General features: G+C 58.2%; 1 protein-coding gene and 1 non-coding gene across 12 annotated transcripts; both read left to right on the top strand.

Annotated features, from left to right (window-relative positions):
* Positions 1 to 2724: 2724 nt before the first annotated feature.
* LOC101691502 lies at positions 2725 to 21018 on the top strand. Of its 11 annotated transcripts, none has more exons than XM_045074134.1 (13): positions 2726 to 2832; positions 7812 to 8097; positions 11454 to 12015; positions 12509 to 12629; positions 13598 to 13690; positions 14339 to 14439; positions 15897 to 15989; positions 16479 to 16611; positions 18069 to 18182; positions 18351 to 18551; positions 18995 to 19119; positions 19682 to 19779; positions 20655 to 21018. In XM_045074134.1, exons 2-12 carry the CDS (start codon positions 7962 to 7964, stop codon positions 19758 to 19760), a joined length of 1758 nt encoding a protein of 585 aa, XP_044930069.1. In that variant the 5' UTR covers positions 2726 to 2832; positions 7812 to 7961; the 3' UTR covers positions 19761 to 19779; positions 20655 to 21018. The 11 variants fall into 11 exon arrangements, 8 of the variants coding, with proteins under 8 accessions (XP_044930079.1, XP_044930102.1, XP_044930069.1 ...); XM_013057379.2 differs by having other exon boundaries at positions 12506 to 12629; XM_045074151.1 differs by having other exon boundaries at positions 2727 to 2832; positions 12506 to 12629; positions 18396 to 18551.
* LOC123390627 lies at positions 7437 to 7543 on the top strand. Its single transcript, XR_006605162.1, has one exon. It is a non-coding gene; the product is annotated as a U6 spliceosomal RNA (small nuclear RNA).
* Positions 21019 to 21407: the final 389 nt, after the last annotated feature.

Here is a 21407-nt window from a genome sequence, read left to right as displayed (position 1 = left end):
TTTGATTAATTTTTAAAATTCTGCATCATCTGTTTCTTTCCAACGTCTTTGCATCTACATTTGCCTTCTACACTTATCCACCCGTGGACAGCATCAAATGTTATTTATAAATGTCAAAAAATATGAAAATACTGTCTTATGTCCCCTCAGCAAAATGCAGTGGTCCAAGTTCTTATTACAGAATATTGGCTGAAGTCTTTCTCTGATTGTGAATATGTTTCCTCTTTGGCTTTAGAAATACGAATTTGAGAGAATGGATCATGGATATGGTCATCTGCAGACCCACTGAGACTCCTAGCCCTGCGGCTACAGGGAGCGTGGGTCTTGGCGGGGGCGAGGGTGGTGGGCGACTGTCCAATTGGCATCAAATTCCTCCACTGAGGTTGGTGTACCTGGGGAAAGAACCCTTCTGGCCCATCACCGAAGGCAATGCCTTTTTTTTTTTTTTTTTTAAGATTTTATTTATTTGACGGAGACAGTGAGAGAGGGAATACCAGTAGGAGTCGGAGCGGAGAAGCAGACTCGCTGCTGAGCAGGGAGCCTGACCTGGGGCTCCATCCCAGGACCCTGAGACACCCAGCCTCCCCTAAGGCCTTGTCTTCAAACTGGAGCCTCTGAGGTGTTCGCCAGCTGTCATGTTGCGTTGGCATATTGCAACCGGCATTTTAAAAAATGGTAGAATTAAGGTTTCTAAGTGAAATACAGGATAACCAGTTACATTTGAATTTCAGTTACATAATAATTTCTTTCCCTATAAATATACCCCAAATATTGTGTGGAAGGTATACAACTAAAAAAAAAAAAAGAGAGAGAGAGAGAAAAGAAAAGAAGTCATTGTTATTTATCTGAAATTCAAAGAACAACCCGGAGTCCTGTATTTTCTTACCAAATCCGGCCACCCTAAGTAGCACAGAACAGAAACTATCAAAAGGGGTCAGGCACACATATAGGCAAGTCCTGGGCACCCGGGATGTGTCTCGCTGTGGGCCGGAGCCTGCGGTGTGGGAGCCCAGCCCAGCGCCCGGGCGTGTTTCCTGGGGACTGGTGCGCGGTGCGGGGCCCCTGGGCTGCTGTGATGGTCTTTGTGCTGGTCTCTGCCCCCAGCTCGCAGCTCCGGATGTTCATTAAAACCTTACTCAGAAACTTTCGCCCGTCGAGGAAGGAGGCTCTCGCCTTGCTCTGAGCGGAAGACTTCAGTCCCGCGGCCTGGGCCTCGCCGGGGCGGCGGCGACCCCAGGTGGGCGAAGCCCCCGACGCCCGCGGACGCTTCCGCCTCTGGCCGCCAGGTGGCGACGCGCGGCCGCGGTTTGTGCGGAGCGAGGCTGTCGGCGCAGACCCGGGGCCTGGGGACCGAGCTGCCCTCCCCGTGTCCCCTGCGCGCCTCGCCGCAGCCGGGGCCGGGTCCTTCCCTCGCCCGATCCTGCAGCCGGGCCCCCAGCCGCCCGGACGTGCCCCGAACCCGGCGGGGGAGGCGGGGGAGGCGGGGCAGGCGAGCGCGGGTGGGTGGGTGGGTGGGCGCTCCCGGCCTGCAGGTGCGGCGCGGGGGCACCGTCTCCCCGCCAGGAGAGCGGAGCCCGGGGACTGCGGACCGGGACCCCGAGCTCCCTCGGCGGGCGGCCCCCAGCTGCGCGCTCTGTGCCCCGCGTTCTGAGCCTGCCTCCCCGCCTGGCGCCCCGCAGCGCGCTGGTTCCTCCCACCCACCGGCCTTTCCCTTGACCCTGCATATTTATTTAGACTCTCAAAATGGTTAGCATCCCCCAGTCCTTCACGCAACTGCAAGCGGATCCTTACTGAGCTGTTTCTTCATATCCTGAATTTGGGGTCCCAGCCTCCACACACCCCTCCTCCCCCTTGCTTGTCTCCTGCCCTGGTGACCGTGTCCAGGCTGATGGCATCCGCCGTGGAGGAAGAGGAGAGGCGGTGGGGTTCAGTGGTTGGGTCTGTGGGGGCTGGGAGTGGACACTGCAGTCCCTGTCCACTCACTGCCACCTCCGGGTTTGGGGGGGCATGGCCCGTGTCCACACTGGCACTCTTGGGGGCTCTGCTGGCAGGGAGCATGAAGGTGAGTGAGGACTGGAACATCTGTCCCCATCCATGGGTCCCCTGCCAGGTTTCTTTAGGATTCTAGGAGAGAGAAGAGGAGTTTTGCTAGACTCTGGCTACAGTCCCCGTGGACCCGTGGGTTTCCGAACCAATAAATGAAGGCAAGCTTTCCCATCCCCGGTGGGACAGACTGACCCGGGGCTCTGTGGTCTGGGGTCACCTCCAGGGCGTTTCCCCACACACATGCCCTCCGCCCCTCCCAGGGCCAGCCGCTCACCCCTGGCCTGCCTCCACTCGGGCCTGCACCCCCCTCAGCCAGCAGCCGCCAGGAGTGGGGGGAGACAGACACGGGTGCAGATTCTGAAAGGGAAAGTTGGGCACCACCATGAATAAGGAGAATTGTGGAGTTTTCCAGAGAGTGGGGTTCTGAGGGGCATCTGAGTGGGGAAAGTCCCTTCTCTCCGGGCCCCAGCCCCGCTTAGGCAACACCATGGGAACAGCCCGCTGCCAAGTTTCCACATTCCACTCCTGGAAATATGATCACAGATGGGGGCTGTGGGGGCCACTGCCAGCAGGCCCACGGCTCCTGAGAGGGGAGCAAAGCCTGGGGAGTCACCCAGCCTCAGAGTCAGTGGGCCTTGCGGGGGGCCTGGCCCAGCCCCCATGACCGCAGGAGGGGTGCAGGGGGAGTGGCCTCAGAGAGGCTTTCATCCACCAGCTCCAGGCCCGAGCTTATGCAGCTGACCAGCCTTTGGGAAGAGGAATGCAGAACAGTGAAGACGTAGAGAGGTCAGGGTCATGGGGTACACGTGGGGCTGTTCTGTTCTTGTCTTGGGGGCTGGCCTGATTCCCGGAGGAGGAGCAGGAGAGGGAGGGAAGGGGTGGGCAGGGGCACTGAAGGATTGGGGAGGAGGGGAGGGGGGATGGGCCAAAAGGTATTTAGGACTTCAAGGTCCCCTCATAATTGTGACTGAGACCTTGGGGTACAGGAGTGCGGCTGCGTAGGGGTGAGTTGACTGGATCTGGATGCAGTCGCTGGTCTGTGCCTGGATGGGACCGTGGTGGGAACAGAGACAAGCTACCGGATTTCATCCACTTTGGGAGGATTTTGTATGAGGGGGTCGGACTGGCGGGTCGCGGAGCTGGCGGCAGGGTTATCTCCCTCTGGAGTTAGGGGGGAGTGTGTGTCTGTCTTTGATGGCGCCCCCATCTCTAGGATCCCCCTGAGCACTTGTTTTATTTTCGATTGGCCTCTGCTTTTTCTAACTCGAAAACCTTTATTCCGCGGGTCAGGGAGCCAGTGTAGAACTTGCTGCTTGCTAAAAATCCTTGTCTCGGCTTCATGATCAGTCACTGATGAGTACTGAAAGACGTGTTTGGGATTTCACCAGGCTTATCTTTAAGTGGCCCCAAGAGAAAATTCCATTTATTTTCCAACAGAAGGGGTGGCTGAGTAGCCCACGGTCTGTCCTCCCGAGGGATCAAGGATGCCGCCAGAGAAGGGAGTGAGGACCACGGGGGTGACTCCGAGCCGTCTGCAGGGGGTCCTGTCCTGGTTGGCAGAGTCACAGGAAAGGTGTAAAGATGTCCCCGCCCCAACCCCCTGGGGCATGCGACTATGGGGTGTGGAGAAAGGGACTGTGCAGATGTGACTGCGAGTGTCCCGGAGGCATCACACAAGTCCTTAAGGGTGGGCAGCTTTCCCAGGTGTGGTCAGAAGAAGAGAGGGGATGCCCGGCCAGGGATGTGGTCTTGCCGGCTTCCACGGCAAGGAAGGTGGGCCCTGAGCAGGGAGCAGGGGTGCTTTCTAGAAGCCGTGAGCGCTGCCCTTGGCTCTGTCCTCTCTCAGCGAGGAATCTCGTCAGCCTATAGGTGGCTTCAGCTTTCCATGAAGACACTACGGTCTTCTTAGTGCAGCGAATCGGCATCTTTCTGCCGGGATGTCAGAAGTTTTTGTAGTGGGATTGTGGTCTGAGGGCACGTTTAAAACCTTGATGGGTCTGGCACATGCCCCCCTCCCCCAGTGCCGAGGGGACCACTTTCTGGTGCATGGGAACCATGGGGATGCACGGCCGGGTTCCCAGTCCCACCCATCCGAAGCGAGGATAAGGGGGTGACGGTGCTTTGATCCAATCTGTCTGGTGAACCTAGTAGGAAGGCTTTGGGAATTTAGGTGCCAAGGGAGAGAACTGGCCTGGAGGGTTTGGGGGGGGCCTCAGAGTCATGGGGAGGGTCTCCGTCTTGAGCTCACTTGTGCTGTGGGAACGTGAAAGCAGCTGGCTGGGGTCGGGCTTTCCTGGGACCCCTCCAGCGGTGTGCCCAGCAGCGTGGAGGGGAGGGGGCATTGAGGGGAGCCTGGGGTCCCTCCAGTGCCGTCGGGGCGTGAGGAGCCGGCCAGGCAGCCCCTGGAACTAGACGGGGGGAGGGCAGGACGTCCTCGCAGGCGGCGGCTGTGGGCTGTGTGGGCCCTGGGGTGTCCTGTAAGGGCCTAGAGAACCCATAGGGAGCAGGTGTTTGTGTCGAGCATGAGCTTATCCACCAAGATTGTGCTGAACAAAAGAAATGAGAACTCAGTGGTTTCCGAGAAACCACAGAAAAATGGTAAGCAAAACTGAAAGTAAAACCCTTTCCTTCCTGAACAGAATGGGACCTTCGGGGATTCCCAGAGACCGTTTCTCTCCGGCCTGGCCGACCCACCTTCTGGCCCCAAGAGTTTCCCAAGTCTGGGGTTTATCAGTTTACAGGAGCGAGGCGTCTAGTGAGGGGGGGTGGTGGCAGCTCCTCTGCTGGCCCCAGCCCAGCTGAGGGGTTGGTTTTGTTCTTGGTTCTCCCTCCTGTCCCTGCTGGTCACCCCTTTGTCCCCACAGCCTCGCCAAGGCCCCCGAAGGTTGACCCGTTTCATCAGAACGCATGTGAGCGCTCCCACCTGGGGGTGCGGCCTGGGCAGGCACATGTGTACGGACTTCCCTTCAGGCTGTGGGAGCATCTCTCTGGTTCTGGATTCTGGATACATTCACAGCCCAAAGGTCTTTGGATCAGGAAAAAAGGATACTCTGGGAGCATCCCTCGCCCCCAGCGTTTCTAGGAGGAGCTGCTCCCCAGGCTAAACCCGGGTTCCAGCACCTTCCCGCAGCACCTGTCAGTTAGGGCCTGCCCCGTGCCGCTGTCAGGGAGTGAAGGAGGTTGTCCAGGACAAGCTCCCCGCTCGGGACAGAAGCCCTATTTTGCACACACGGGGGGATATTGTGGTATGCGTGTATGGCGGTGGCCAGACCCCCGAGAACTCCGTGTGTTCTGTCACCGTGTCCCGTCGTGCAGTAGGGGTACATGCGCGTTTCTGTCTCTGTGAGCAGGAAGTACTGACCATAGGGGATGGCGGATAAGCCAGGGCAGTCCTTAGGCCGCTGTTCTAGAAACAGAGGACTGTTCTCGCACGCCAAATGGGCCCTCATGACAAGGCCACGGGACTGTGCTGTGTGTGATCCCTTCGAGCAAAGACCGGATCCCACTGCCTTGGTGGGGAGGGGGGATTTGGAGGGACCAGTGCTGTAGGGGAGCACACACTCCTCTCCACCCAGCCGGAAGGAGAATTAAAGTGACGGGAGACAGATCCACTGGAGGAAAAAAACCAAAGGGTTTTGGACCGAAGTAGGAGATTAGTGAATATCTAACAGCTGTTTATATGGCCTTGTTGGCTCTGACTTTCCTATCTCTGGTGATGAGGCTGTCTTTTTCTTTACTGACAGGGCACCTTTCATGGGGGGGACTTACTTTCTGCTTTCGGGGGACAGAGGAGGGTCTGAGGGACCTTCCCAAATAGCTTTCATTTAAAATAATCCACAGGCCATTTTGGTGGCCCACCCTTGGCCGCTGGAGCGTGGAGACATCCAGCGCTTCCCGGAAGTCATGCAGTGAAGCCGGGGGGCGGGTTGCAGCTAAGGGGGTGTGTGGCAGACAGAACAGCACCCCCAAGACGCCCGCGGAAGCCGACGGAAATGAGGCTGCTGGTGGGGCACCTCACAGAGGGACCCAGCCTGGGAGGCTGGGGGGGCGTGCGGCCATCACGGGGTCCTTCGCAGGGGGAGACTGAGGCAGAGCCGAGAGCAGATGTGAGCCGGGAGTTGCTGGGTCTGCAGCCTAGAGGAAAGGCTCCATGAGGCACGAGGGCAGGCAGCACCTGGAGGGGGGCACCCAGGAAATGGAGAGGGACACAGCCCAGAACTTGGACTCCACAGCAGAAGCACACAAAGCTTGTGCAGTTTGGGCCTCTATGATACGGTAATTTGTTACAGAAGCAGCAGGACACTCCTATGGGCTGTGTGGGGTCCAGGTAGGAGACCCCCATTGTGTGTCCTAGGGGCCCCCTGGCTAGTGGCTGACAACTGCCGTCTGGGGGAGGCAGAGCCGAGTCTCCATGCTGGATGTGGAAGGCAGGGCCGGCCTGTCAGGTCAGAGCCCAGAGGGGCACCGTTAGGTCACTGCGGCTGGGGAGAGGGTGGTCCAGAGGGAGAAAGGTGGCCCTGGCCCACACTGGACAGAAGCCGCTCCAGGGTTTGGGCGATGCTGCGGGTGGCTGGATCCAGTGTGGCCTCCTGGGCAGTGAGCGCTTCCAAGGAGAGAGAGGCTTTCAAGAACCGCAGCAGAGATCATGCCCTTGTAGGTGAGAACGCAACCACTGCTAGAGACGGGCAGCAGGGACTTGAACCGACGTCTGCACGTCCACGTTCGACAGCATTATCCACGGGAGCTGACACCTGAAGCCATCCAGGTGTCCATGGACACACAAGTTTGTACAGAGGGGCGGCCCGTGCTCGCAGTGGAGTACGACGCAGCCTTAAAAAGGAAGGAGGGGCGCCTGGGGGGCTCAGTCTTTGAGCCTCTGCCTTGGTCCAGGTCATGATCTCAGGGTCCTGGGATCGAGCCCCGCATCGGGTTCCCTGCTCAGCGGGGAGCCTGCTTCTCCCTCTCCCGCTTCCCCTGCTTGTGTTCCCTCTCTCACTTTCTCTTTCAGTCAAATAAATAGATAGAATCTTAAAAAAACAAAAGGGGAGGAAATTCTGCTACAACATGGTGAAGCTTGAGGACATGGTGTCAGCCACACCAGGACAAATGCCCTGTGGTCCCACCTCTGTGAGGGCCCTAGAAGGGTCAGAGTCGCAGAGACCCAGAAAGTAGGGGGTCAGGGGTCAGGGGCTGGGGCGGGAGGGATGGGGGTTCCTGTTCAAAGGGGATAAGTTTTTGTTTGCAATGACCAAAAAGTTCTGAAGATGGATGGTGGGGACAGCCGCACAGCTCAGTAAAGGGGTGTTAGCCGCAGCGCGGAATGGCCTGCGTACAAACAGCTGGAACAGTGACTTGGATGCTGTGCGTGTCTTACCGTAAGTAAACAGAGCGTTCTCATCTCAGCAGCACTTACACTAAAAGTGGAAGGATACAGAGAAGACGGGCACGGCCCCCGCGTGACCACGACACACAAATTCGTGAATCATTCAACATTAAAAAAAAAAAAGATTTATTTACTTATTTGGGGGAAAGCGCACGGGCAGGGGGAGGGGCAGACAGAGGGAGAGGGAGAGGCAGGCTCCCCACTGAGCAGAGAACCTGATGTGGGGCTCGATCCCAGGACCCTGGGACCATGACCTGAGCCGAAGGCAGAAGCTTACCCCACTGAGCCGTGCAGGCGCCCAACAGCTGTATTTGTAGACGCAGAGGAAGTTTCTCCGGCAGTTTACAGCTTCCTCCTATTTATTTCTTTTGTTCGGCTGCAGGCTGGTGGGAGCGCTCTCTAAGGCCGGCTGCAGTCGGACACTAAGGCAGAGAGATGGACCGGCTGGAAAGAAGTGGCCTCTGGGGCAAGAAGAAACCCAGGCTGGAAGAAGAGAAAGCAAGCAGCGAGCTCCAACAAATCCTGCCCAGTGATGCCCGGGGGGACCCGAGGCAACAGCGCAAGGGCCGTCCTCCCAAGCTGGCACAGTGGCTCACAGGGTTTTCCGGGACGATTCCTCAGAAACAAAAGACCCCACGATGTTTTTCATCTGACAGAAAATTCCAAAGGTAGGCGTCTTGCCTTATGTATTTCTTTTAAAGATTATTTATTTGAGAGAGAGAGAGAGCACGAGAGAGTACAGCCGGGGGTGGGGGGGGGCGGGCAGAGGGAGAAGCAGGCTTCCTGCTGACCCCGGGACCCCGGGACCACAAGCAGAGCCGAAGGCAGACGCTCGAGCGCCGGGTCCCCCCGGCGTCCCTGGGCCTCACTTTTATATCCGGATCCTTTATCCCGTTCCTTCAGGTTTTTGCTCACGTGTTCATCATTTCGTGCAGTATTTACTGTACGTGCCAGCCTTGCAGATGTCACTCTGGGCGCCTGGAGGGGACCGGGCACAGCAGAAGTGTGCCTGGACCCCAAGGTGAGCGGGACTGTTCGCCGGCTCCTCCACACCAGCGGTGCGGGTAGCCGAGCCCAGGGGGCCTCTGACACGGTGTGGGGGGAGCAGGAGAGGGACTGAAGCCGAGTGAAGAGGCCCGTAGTCACCACCCCTGTGAGAAGCACCTCCCGGTGGCAAAGCTGGCAAAACCAAGGTTCAGGGTGGCGGGGCTCTTTGCCCCCGGACCCGCAGCCGCCGAGAAGGTCACGGTTGCGATGCGGACCGGCAGAGCATGCTCCGGCTTGAGCCCCAGGCTAGGACTACAGGAGTGTGTGAAGAGGGGCCGGGGGTGGGGTCGGAGCTGTGTGCAGGGCGTCTGTGTCTGAGCCGTGTTTGTGTCCCCGTGACCCATCGTGGGTCTGTGCCCAGAGAAGCTCGCTGAATGACCTGGAGTGCAACGGCAGGGCGGGGGCTGGGCTGCTTATGAAAGCTCTGGTCCGCTGCTGTGGGTTTGTGGGAGGGGCTGGGGCCTTGACAATCTGGGGAATGTTTTTCAGAGGGGCAAACGCTTCAGCTTTTCCCTGAGGCCAGGGGAAGTTGCAGAATGGCCCTGGGAGCGTGAGGTCATTGGGCCGTAAGATGTCACCAGCTCCTTTCCGTCTCTGGCACCAGGCATCGTCATTCAAGAGGGGACAAGTGTTTATCAGTTGGTTCACAGGCGATGGCATCTTTGAGGGTCCCCCCTGCCCCCATCCTCGCTTGCCCTGTAACTGGTAACATCAGGCAACCTTGCCAGGATGGTCACTTTTCAGGGACATTTCACTTTTGTTCCCTGGCCAGCTGTTGCCGGCCCCTCATGTTGCTGGCCTGTGATGCCAGGAGATGGGCTGGTGGCCGGGAGCAGCCAAGCTGTGCTCGGCTCAACGGGCCTGCCTGGGACACGGGTGGACACCACAGCGGCCCCCACCCCCACGTCTGCCTTTGCCTGCCTGACCCATGCCCCCCAGTATCCTTGCTGAAGAAACGGTACCGATGCAGCCATGTTTGCACAAGGCCCGGGAGGTCTCCGGGCTTTGTAAGATCAGCTCTTCTGTTTTTGGGTAGGGGGATGACGGCCTCCCACCCAGAAAACAGCCAGGTTGGTGCAGGATAAGCAGGGGCCTATGTTGGAGGGAGGGAGCAAGCGGGTTCTAGAGGAGTGAGTGCTGTCCTGGGGAGATAGCGCGGGAGCCGTTTTCAGGAGTCACACTAAAAATGTAAGAAGAAACAGGTGAAGTTAGTTTCAGTAATATACTTTATTTAGCCCAATATAGCTAACATAGTATTTCAGCATGTTTCAACTTTTCGTCAGTATTAGAACCAAGATATTTAACCTGTTCTCTCCCCCCGCCCCACCCCCACTAAGTCTTTGAGTTCTGCTGTGTGATCTACACTGACAGCAGCTAGGTTTGCCCATTTCAAGGGCTCAGTAACCACGTGGGGCTTGGGGCTGCCGTGTTGGACGGTGCGGCTCTGGAAGGAAAGGGAAGCATGTCCGAGCAGCCCTGCGTCTGGTGAAGCCACAGAGGTTGCCGCACTTACAGTTCCTAGTGTTGAGTCTAAGCTAATTAATTACTAGCAACAAGGAGCTGTCTATGAGATGGAATAGGGACTCAAAATAATTACATGTGTGGAAGGCCGTCCTGTTTGGATTCAAAATAATTTCCATCCCATACTCCACTCCTCCTCAATTCTTTGTATTATTATAAGTTCAGATGTTTTCACTGAGAGACCCAACGAACTAGGGACTTAAGATAAAGCAAGATAAAATTTGCTTCTCTCATGGAAGATTTGAGTGGGTGGTTCGGGGCTTCTCAGGGCTCAGAGACCCAGACCTCTCCATTGTATTCCTTCATTATCCTCCACATGGGGTTCCTGTCTCATGGCCCAGAATGGCTGCCCAGGTCCTGGCCTCATATGTAAATTCCAGCTGTCAGAAAGGAGAAATAGGAAAGGGGAGTACATGTTGCCCTTGACAACAGAAAGTCACTCTGAGCCCCAACTTGGAATATAACTGCCCTCTCACTTTGAAATTTCCAAAAGTTAAAGCTCAAAAATGCCCTTTCAAGTTAAAGTCCAGAAGAATTGGTGTCTGAGTGTTCAAATGCTTTGGACAACCCTGCCCACCGATTCCTCCTTTGGTGTTGAGTCTCACTGGACCAGCCTCTTGCAGCTCCAGGCTGGAGAGTCATGGTGGGGTTCCTCTGGGATCCAAAGCAGAATCCTTCCCTTCCCGTCTCTTCCTCTGGGCACAGCAGGAGGCCCAGGACCAGCACCATTAGCACCTCCTGGGCACCTGTCAGAAATGCACATTCCTGGGCACCTGGGTGGCTCAGAGGGTTTAAGTGCCTGCCTTTGGCTCAGGTCATGATATCCAGGTCCTGGGATGGAGCCCCATGTGGGGCTCCCAGCTCAGCAGGGAGTCTGCTTCTCCCTCTCCGTCTGCCTCTCCCCCTGCTTGTGCTCACTCTCTCTCTGTCTCTGTATCTCTCTCAAATGAATAAATAAAATCTTTAAAAAAAAAAAGAAAGAAAGAAAGACATGCATATGCATTCCTTATGAGAACCCCTTGCTAGAACATTTTTCACTAAGTCTGCTGGACCTCCCTCTCTGGCCCTCTGGTGGGGAAAGTGCTTTTGCTGTCTCCGTGTTGGGTTCGTAGGCCCACAGCTGAGGAAGGCATGGACCATGCAGGGCCTTGGGAGCTTACAGGTTCTCGGGAAGAAACTGCGGTTGTTAGGTTTTTCTGCTCCAGAAGCCATACTGGAAGCCCACAGGTCTTCTGCAACCGTTGTAATAAGCCTGTGGCCTTCTGATCCTGACTGGCCAGGAGGCGCTTCTTTCCCAAAGGCTTTTGAAACCTCCTCCGGGTCTTCTTGTCGGTTCCCGGATGGGTGGGTTCTGTACAGCTCAGCCTACCCCCACCCGACTCAGGGCGCCCCTCCCCCTCCCAGATCCACAGGTCTTCCAGGCACCTGAGCCGTCCTTTTGCTCTCTTTCTTCCAGGCTTCCTGGAGTTGGTCCAGGATGGGTGGTTCCTGGAGGCCTGCCAGAGCATCTCCAGGTTGGAGGAGGAAGGGCAGAACTGCGGCGCCCAGTATGAGGCTGTGGCCCGGAGCATGTGGCAGGTTGTCCAGCAGGCTCTGGATGGCACCGGGCCCAGCCAGGAGCTGGAGCAGAAGCTCCGGGCGGTGCTGGCCACTGTGGAGTGGACACAGGACCAGCACGAAAGGCGGAAGGCCAGTGCCCCCCAGGACGGCGGAGTGGCCACCTGGGCTGGTCAGCTGAATAAGCTACTGAGAAATGATGCTGAGACCCAAGTGCCCACCCTGGGCCCCAAGGACCAGCTGGACCTGTACCTGGAGAAGCTAGACAAGGCAGTGAGACAGGGCCTGGGGTCCCCGCGGGCGAGCCGGTTGGGGACCTGCCTCTGGGAGGTCTACAGGATGTACTTCCACGAGGTTCTCCTCGGCCGCCTCTCCGAGCTCACTCAGTCCTGCGGTGCCGACTTGAAAAGCTGTCAGGTCCTGTACACCTGGGGCAAGACCAACTTGTTCGAGCAGCCTGGGTGAGTCCTCTTGGGGGATCTTGGGGTGCTAGGCGAGGCCACTGCTCTGGGGGAGGCCCTCGGGCCAGAGCTGTGGTCCACGGAGAGCCTTTGGAGGAGCCGCCAGGGCGGGGCCGGTGGTCGGGGAAGGGCGGACGCAGCTGGCCTTGGGGACAGCGTGTGCACAGGCCTGTGTTCGTGCGTGCCTGTGTGTCTGCTGCGTGGTGTGCGTATGGTGTTTAGCGCGTTGGGGGTTGTGTTTGCGCGCGCGTGTGTGTGAGACCGCCGAGACTTGTCAACAACAATGGAGACTCTCCCTCCCACTTCTCAACCCCGGCTGCCCTCTCCAGTCACGGGGCTTGTGCAGGGTTGGGGGGCAGGCAGCACAGGCCGGGGAGGGGGCGAGGCCCGGCCTGGGGTGCCCTGCCCTTAGCACCGTGCCCTGCCCATGCCACCGCCCCTCTGCCAACCCGGCTCAGCTCTTGGCCCCTCACGGCTCCTTCTAACCCAGCAGGGAGACACTTGCAAAAGCGTGCCGGACCTCCTGGGAGCCAGTGGTTGGGCACCTCCTGGACCCCCTGATGTTTGTTACTTGGATGTCCCAAATGCAGCAGATGCTGGTAGGGCTGATCCAGGTAAATGGGTCCAGCAGTATCTGTCACCCAGAGGCCTCCTCGTCCTGCATCTGGGGCCCAGCAGGCAGAGGCCGGGCCAGGGTGGCCCTGGGTGGGGGGCTGCGGGAGTGGCGGTTGGGCACCGTCACGTGGGAGGTAACAGTGGCCGTGGCTCCGAGGTGGGAGGATCATGGTCTAGCGGGCCCATAGGGAGAGCGCCTGACCGGAGGTCTCTGCCTTGACCAGTGAGTACCGTCTGGCTTCTTCCATATCAGCAGCTCCAGAGCAGGGCCGGTGAGCCCCGGGTGGAAAGCTGGCTGCCCCAAGGTGGGTGCACGTGGTGAATCCAAGGCAGACACAAGGAGGACTGGAGGGGACAGTGACTCTCCAGCTGTGATCGCTTTTAACCAATGTGATCTCCTGTACCAGTGTTCCTGGTCTTGGCACAGACGTGTCGAGAGTCCTGGGGACCAGTGGAAGAGATGTTCAGGATACAGGGAAGCCCTTTGCCTTTCTTAGCTCATGGGCTGAGAGAAAAAGCTTTACGATGGTGCCATAAAGAATCGGTATCGATTTAGCTGGAACTTTCCAGTAACTGGTATAGAAGTGTCTGGCCTTTTCCTTGGCTGTGAACTCAGGGCTCTGTCTCCTTGAAGCCCCTGGGTTTTGAGGCCCCCTGTCCTTCGTGGCTCCCCCCAAAACTGTGGAGCTGCAGTCTGGGCTGAATGAAGGAAGACGGGTCTTAGCATTCCCTGTTCTCCCACACCCCATCTGTCAAGGGATGTGCTGTGTGTCGGAGGGCTGGAGGCTGTGAAAGCGGAGGTTTACTCGGAACTGGGTCCCTCGGGGTTGGGGGGATTTCAGGCCGCTGGCCGACTCCGGGGCTGGCTCCGGTTCTCAGCCTCTCCCCCGCCCTCAGTTGAGGGCTGGATCTGGTGTGCCCCAGAGAGGAACGGGGATAGAAGTTGCTTTTACTGTTTTCTGGGCAGGAAGAGTTGAGAAAGCATCTAGACAGAGTCCTGTTCTACGATCTGAAAAAGTGGGCCCAGTGTTCCCACCCAACGTTTCTCGACGTTTTCCAGGTACGCACCAGTCTGCACCCTCCCAGCCTGCCACACGGGGTGGGCCCTTGGCCCCTTCCCGAGCACCTGGCCTGGTGAGGGGGTGACTGACAGGCGGTGGGGCACTCCTGCAGCAAGGGTGGAGCCCGGAGGAGGGCGGGCTCCGGGCGTCGAAGCATCAGAGTCCCAGGGGCCCCAGGGCAGGGCTGCTGGGCATGTCTTCTCGGGAGGGGCCTCTTCCTGGAATGTCTCAACTCACGGTCTTGCTTGGGCCTCAGGTAGGACCTGCACTGGGATCACTATCTGGGGACGCCTTAGGGAGAGGGTGGAGCCCTACTGGGGTAAAGGATGTTCAGCCCAGGAGGAGGAGAGGCCACCAGCGTGTGTGGTGGTGGTGAAGGGAGGGGCATGGGGGGGGGGTTCCAGGGAGCGAGCGAGGCCTGGCAAGATGGGGGGTGTGAAGGGTGATGAGGGCCTGGTGGGGGGTGTCTGCTCTGGGCCACCTGCAGAGTGGCACAGGTGTTGGGCGGCCTGTGCATGTCCGCCCTTCCAGCCCTTCCTGCAAGAAAAGTGTCAGTCATATTGAGGGCGGACACAGTCTCCTGGGGTCCACTGGCCGTGTGACAGGTTCCTGGGTCCCCCTGAGAGCCCACTTGCTTTGACTGACAGCTGCTGGAAGAAGGCATGAATGCAGCACACCCCATGGGACTACCTATCAGTAGCCAGGTGCAAGGGATGGTTCTGGAAACATTTTCAGACTTTCTGAAAAGGTAAGTGAAAAGGTGGTCCTTGATCAGAGAAGACGGCATGGGAGGCTGGGTCCACAGAACCCCAGTGCGAGCGCCGCCCCGGCCTCCAGCCACTGGCCGCCAGGTGCTTGGCCAGTTCCCAAAGCAGGGGAAGGTTCAAGCATCAGCTTTGGGTGCTCCCAGTCTGGCTGGCTTCACCTCCGCCGTGGCTCTGGAAATGTCCCATGGCGGCATCGTCTGACACGGGGGCTCTGGCCTCGTGTGGCCGTCGAGCTAGTTCCATGGAGACACCATGATTAAATTTTATTTAATTTTAATTAATTGACCTTTAAACACCATACGGGGCTGTGGCTCCCATACTGGGCAGCAGGATTACGATTGGGAGAGTCATGAATGTACAGGGTTGAATTCTGTCTTTAGTTAAAATTTGCTGTTTTGCTCATGAAGGATGCTTTGGACTGATTTTGATTTTTTAAAAATATTTCATTCAAATATTATCTCGGTTGCGGATCCTGGCCAGGGACCTGGTAGATGACCAGCTTCCCTGTTTCGTCTGCTTTTCACCATCACACCCCTGCACCACACACCCGGCTCTGCCCTGGCCTCAGGGTTTGGGTGGGGACCCTGCCTCTTTCCTGCCAGGGCTGGAGCTGGGGGGTCCGTGTTGTGGGCTCCCCCGGTCTCAGACGGAGCACTGTGTAGACCACATCCCGAGGCGCCTCTCTCTAGGGCCTTCAGAGAAGCTGTGTTCACCTGCCACAGGTTCCATTACAGGCAGACATGAAGCAGGTTACTGAAGAGAGACCAAACCTGCATTTTTCAGTAAATCCAGCCAGGTTTTAAATGTTTAAGAAAATGTGGCAGGGTGGCCAGGTTGATCTGTGTTCTTGGGACTCAGACAGGTGAGGGTGCCCTTTCTTTCCTGTCTTTGGGGAGGAGTGTGCTGTCCCTCATCCTCTCCTCGTTCTCTGTTGTAAGCGGGCTTCAGTGGCCCAGCCCAGGCCTGGGGGTGCCAGCCTCCCCTTCCTGAGAGCTCCGCACCCCCAGGCCTCACCCCGACTCTCCGGGAGGAGGGGCCAGCCTGGCTCCCAGAGCACTGCCTCCCCTCCCTCCCCTTCCTTCCCTGCGGGGGTGGGGGCGGGCGCAGCTCTCAAATACAGCATTCGTGGCAGTTCCCACGTCCACAGGGAAAAACCACTCCCGTCTTGTTCTGGAAGCATCTACCACTAACGGTCACCGAGAGCATTACATGAAAAGGTCCTTAGGAAGCGTCCGGCTGCAGGGTCGGACAGCTGGGTTGCGGTCACCCACATGTGTGATTCTGCTAGGGACGCGGCAGTGAAGCGGGGAGGGAGCAGGTCCTCGGGGGCCCGGCTGGGGGGGCCCGGCTGGGGGGGCCAGGCTGGGGGCCCGGGCTGGGGGGGCCAGGCTGGGGGCCCGGGCTGGGGGCAGGAACTCATCTCCATCCGCCACCGCAGCTACCAGCAGAAGGCTGTCGGCTTCATCCAGCAGAACGCGGTCGCTGGGGCCTTCCCGGAGCTGCACGTGCTGGCAAACTGCTGCATCCTCAGGTGCGAGCGGGTGCGGCCCGCGTGTGGGCGGGGCCAGTGGGCGGGGCCAGTGGGCGTGTCGGGGTGTGGCGGGTGTGGGCGTTGTCGGTGGGTGTGTTGGGGGCGGAGAGCAGGGGTGGGCGGGGCCGGTGGGCGGGGCCGGGCGGCGCCAGTGGGAGCAGGCGGGCCAGGCGGCAGGTCCGCGTGGACCGCGTGGAGAAGCGGGCGAGCACCGCCGTGTGCGTGAAGCGGGCGAACACCCCCGTGTGCGTACGGGACCGCCAGCTGTCGGTGGCCCTGGTTGCCTCCGGCAGAGGAGTCTCCCACCGTACCTTCGGCATTTTAAGCCACGTGGATACAACAGTCTGTCAATAGGTCAGACAGCAACAGCAGCAGAAATGAGGGGGCGTCCCCGAGTGCGGAGAGGGGCACCGGTGTGGGTGGTGTGCAGCCTGGGGCTGTGGCAGGCTCTGGGCCAGGCCCCATGGACCCCACTGGTTGCCCCACCAGGGAAACGTGGCAGGAGCTGACCCAGAAACGCGATCCGCTGGTGGACCTGGGCCCCTGTGTGCAAGGGACCATCCATGACATTGAGGACCACAGCCGGGATCACCCCCTGCCTAGAGTCAGAGCCTTGTGCCAGGTGAAGCCACCCTCTGTCCCCTGCTCCCCTGAGGGGTCTTTGCTGCTCCCAGAGAACCTGGGCAGGAGGCGCCTGCCTGTGTCTCTGGGGACTTGCACCCAGCCCAGCAGAGCCTTTGCTGGGGTGACAGGGCAAGGTGCTGGTCAGGCCTCTTGCCTTCCCCATGCCTTTGGAGCAGAAGGTCAGGGCCAGCTTCCTGAGTGGCCTGAGGGAGGGGCCCTGTCCCTGTGGATGGGCTGGGACACCCAGGGCTTGGGCTCTCTGCCCCTTCTGAGGCCTGGTTCCCTCCTCCCTGAGGGCAACTTCCTTTGTCCCCTGTTCCTTTCTCCACCTGTGCAACTGCTCTCCTGCCAGGTCAGCTGAGGCCTGACACCTTCTCCCTCTCTCCCAATCTGGTTCTGCACCCAGGGCAGCTGGAGTCCCTTCACTATGTCCCAGAGCCTCTGCCTGCCCACCTTCGTCTCCCCTGAGCTGTGGCTGCCACATACCCCAGAAAATGCAGTCCCCGAGGATACCCAGGGGCTGGCCCCAGAGCTGACGTCTTGAGAGGGCAAGGTGGTCTCCTAGGATGTGGAAATCACGGGAAGGCATTTCTCATTCAAACTGAAGGTTCAGGGCACTGTCCTCATGGGGCTTCCTGGGTGGAAGATAGGAGGAAGTAGTGGGCGGGTCTCCATTCCTGCAGCTCTGTCCAGTGATCCGTTTTCCACTGCGCCACCGGCTCCTGAGACATCTGCCATTGGATTTTCCACAGAGATTTGAGTGCCTGGGAGGACCCAGCGAGGTCGTGCCCTTCCAGGAATGCTGACATGCTGCCCTGCCTCTCCCTGGGCCGTGGCAGACCTTACTAGTCAATCCCACCATCCTGTTTGGAGTCATTTGGAGCCAGGGGGTCCTTCTCTACACAGAGCTCATGGATTGGCCTTGGCACCCTGTTTTGTAGATGAGGTGGATGAGGCTGCGGAAGGGTACTGGTGGGCGGGGATGCCAGGGGACTGGTTAAACACCGGGGATGCCAGGATCCCCTGGTTAAACACCGAGCAGGCTGGCCTTGCCACTTCTGCCCATCCCCTCTGGTGTCCACTGAGAACCAAGCAGGCCCTTGTCCCATGTCTCAGGAGGCTAATCTGGAGGGAGAGGTATCATGGAGGTCCCGTGTGAGGCCTTGGTCGTGTGGGGACCCAGGGGAGAGACCTGGGCGGACTTGGGAGGCACCAAGGAGGAGCTCAAGTCAAGGGCTGCACTAGGAATCTGGGCCGCTCCCGGGAGTTGGCGGGGGGAGGGTGGACAGTGGATGCGCCACTGGCTCCCTCCGTGTGGTCCCTTCTGGTCCGGGACCGCGCGCCCAGTGAGGAGAGGCAGGGCCTGTGAGGCTGGAGAGAGTAGGCAGGGGTGGGAGAGAGCCGAGCCAGCCGGGCGCCGCGGGCCTCCGTGACGTCAGATCCTCCTGTCCTCAGAGTCTGCTGAGGGACCACTTCGGGCAGAAGAACAAGGGTCTGGTTGGAGCTCTGCAGTTCCCGTGGCAGGGCCTGGAGGGCTGCCCCACCGTGCACTCCACTGCCACGTACGAGGTAGGAGGCCAGCTTGTGGGGTGGGGGGCACTGACTTGCCAAGAAACCAGTTAGGGTTTCCATCCGAATGGTGGTGGGGACAGGCCCCTGCCGGGCCTGGGCGAGAGGTATCTGTTTGGCAGCCCGCCAGCCCGCCAGCCCCATCCATGAGACCAGGTCCTCGGACAGCTTTCCCCCAGGCCTCTCCATCTCTTTGTTCTTTTGGGGGAGCAGAGAACCATGCGACGTTTGCACATGGTGGTCTTTGGTGAGTATGTCGTTGCCCTGGCCACCCACCTCAAGATGCTGGAGCCCAGGAGGTGGGAGGGCCTGCAGCATCAGGTGCAGACAGACACCAGGGCTCTGCACAACATCTTCACGAAGCACAGGGTGAGCCGCGGGCCCCTCAGGTGGGCCAGGGGCTGTGGGGCTTTGTTCTCCCTCTCCAGATCTTGTCTCTCCTGGCCCCCTGCCTGGGCTGGGTGTGCTCTCCTCACCCAAACCATGCTCAGGCCCGCCAGCACTGGGCCTTGGATCCCACATCTGAGGCTGGGGCCACCTGCCTTCACTGCAAAGGCTGAGCGATGGGGGCGGGGAGGTCGCAAGCTAGGGGAAGGCAGCTCCCCCTCCCCCGTCCCCCTGCCCAAGAAAGCCTGTGGGGAGCTCAGGAGGTAACGCCAGCGGGACTGGAGAACCCTGGCCAGCCGTGGCGGCCCTGGGCCTGAAGGGTAGGCCCGGGCTGCGGGCCTACACAGGGGGAGGCGGCTGGGTCCTCCTAAGAGAGGAGGCTGGGAACACAGGGCCTGGGCTCACCCCACAGCTGCTCCCTGCAGGACCTCAGCTTGGCCCACCCGAAGGAGCCCATCATGGAGATCTTCCAGTCCACTGAGAACAAGAACAAGGAGACCGTGGATGACTGGCTGGCCTCCTTCCGGGACAGATTCCCGGGTTACGTGAGGTATGAGGGAGAATAAGGGGAGAGGGACGGTCGAGAGGGGGAGGGGAAGCCTGCGAAGGTGCGGCACTGCTGGGGCCCAGCGGGGCAAGGCCACGCCAAAGGCACAAGTGCCTAGGTACGGAGGGTCAGTCTCTGCCAGGCACTGCGACCTTAGACTGGAGTCTCGCAGCTCAGTGATCCCCATTCCCAGATAGGAAAACTGAGGCCAGAGAGCAAGGGTCTGGGTAAGGACTTGCCCAGAGTCCCCAACAAAATGCTGCAGGCAGGGCAGGACAGTCACCCACGTGGGGGTCTCAGGGAGGTTCGTCTCCCTGCTGCTCCCCGCTCCCAGGCTTCACCGGGCAGGACCCTCAGAGTGTTCCTGTCCTGACTTCTTCTCAGAATTCCCAGGGCTCCCTGCTAGGCTGCCTAGGGGTCCCCCGAGGGAAGGGGGGTGGGGTCTTGGAGAGTCTGCTAGTGTCCAGTTGTCCTGGAAGATAGTGCTCCAGACGCCATTTGCGCACACTCACGGTGCACAGACCAGGAGCTCACAGGTGCACAGAGGCTGTCTCCCCCCTCCCAGCACACAGGACCAGCCACGCAGCTCTGTGGACTTGGAGGAGATCAAGGTTTATAGAAGGTCCTGCTGCCGCTGCTGCTGATATCCCCAGCTCAGACAAGGTGACCCAGGCTGCAAGGCTCCAGGGGAGGTGCCAGGAGAGGGTCCAGCCCCGGGCAGGGTGGGGAGCCGGGTCAAGGGGCAGCCGGAGCGCGATCTTCTTGTTTTCAGTAGACACAGCCTCACCTTGTGGCCTAGGCCAGCAGTTCTCAGATATTTTGGTCTCAGGACCCCTTTACTCTGAACAATTACTAAACTGAAGAACCGTGGATTATGTGATTATATATATCACATTAGAAATTAAAACCAAGATGGGTGCCTGGGTGGCTCAGTGGGTTAAGAATCTGCCTTCACCTCAGGTCATGATCTCAGGGTCCTGGGATCGAGCCCCACATCGGGCTCTCTGCTCGGTGGGGAGCCTGCTTCCCCCTCTCTCTGCCTGCCTCTCTGCCTACTTGTGATCTCTGTCTGTCAAATAAATAAATAAAATCTTAAAAAAACTTTTATAAAACACTAATTTAGAAATATTAATTTTAAAATAATAAACCCATAACATGTTAACATGACAAATAATGATTTTTAAGAGAAAAAATTTAAGTATTTGCTGAAATAATAATGAACTTAATATGGGTGTCATTGTTTCATACGCTTGCAAATGGCTTTGTCTGGCTTGGTAGGAGACAGGTAGATCCTCATGTCTGCTGCTGCGTCCAATCTGTTGTGACAGGCTCTGGCTGAAGCCTGTGGGGAAGGTCCAGCTATTCATAAACTAGTTCCTGTTGGGGAAGGGGAGGGTACTGTCATGCCTCTTTTAGATATTTGTTATTCTTCTTTGATACCAGGCCCAAACTGGACAGGTAGTAGTTGATTAAAGATTAGGACATGGATTCTGAAAGCAGCTGGATGAGTTTTATGAATTTTGCATGCTCTGTTGTAGTAAAATCCGTTGTGGCCCATCTTGCACTTTGAATGGCTCTTCTACCCATATGTGAATTTGTGACATCGAGTGTTTGTCACCTGGCAAACACCAGTCCACGGAGTGACACGGATCCAGGTGTTGGCACGTTTTATCATACCCTATCCAAAAAGCACCATTGTGGATGCTGCCATCAATTTCATCAGAAGAGTCTGTAGCAGTTGGGAATCCCAGGCTCACATTGGAAGACACAAGTTTTCCAGAATCCTGATTTTTGCTTTGAGGTCTCAAATTTTTATCATTGGCAACAAATACTGTCTGTTGTTTACTCTGAAGCAGCCAGCCCACATCCTCCATTCTCAAGAAAATGCCATCAACAACTGAACAGTCTGTCCATTGGTCGTTCTTTCAAGTAAAAATGGTTTTCCAGGGGCACCTGGGGTGGCTCAGTGGGTGAAGCATCTTGCCTTTGGCTCAGGTCATGATCCTGGGGCCCTGGGATTGAGCCCCGTGTCCAGCTACCTACTCAGTGGGGAGTCTGATTCTCTCTATCCCTGCCCCTGCTCATGCTCTCTCTCTCAAATAAATAAAATCTTAAAACAAAACAAAACAAAACAAAACAGGGGCACCTGGGTGGCTCAGTGGGTTCAACTTCTGCCTTCAGCTCAGGTCATGATCTCAGGGTCCTGGGATTGCAGGGAGCCTGTTTCCCTTTCTCTCTCTGCCTGCTTCTCTGCCTACTTGTGATCTCTGTCAAATAAATAAATAAAATCT

Source organism: Mustela putorius, unplaced genomic scaffold (genome assembly GCF_011764305.1).
Source record: "Mustela putorius furo isolate JIRA1106 unplaced genomic scaffold, ASM1176430v1.1 tig00000129_pilon_pilon_pilon, whole genome shotgun sequence".
In the NCBI taxonomy this organism is placed as follows: domain Eukaryota; kingdom Metazoa; phylum Chordata; class Mammalia; order Carnivora; family Mustelidae; genus Mustela; species Mustela putorius.
The sequence above is the reverse complement of the archived record's forward strand: the minus strand, read 5'-3'. Positions and strand labels throughout refer to the sequence as shown.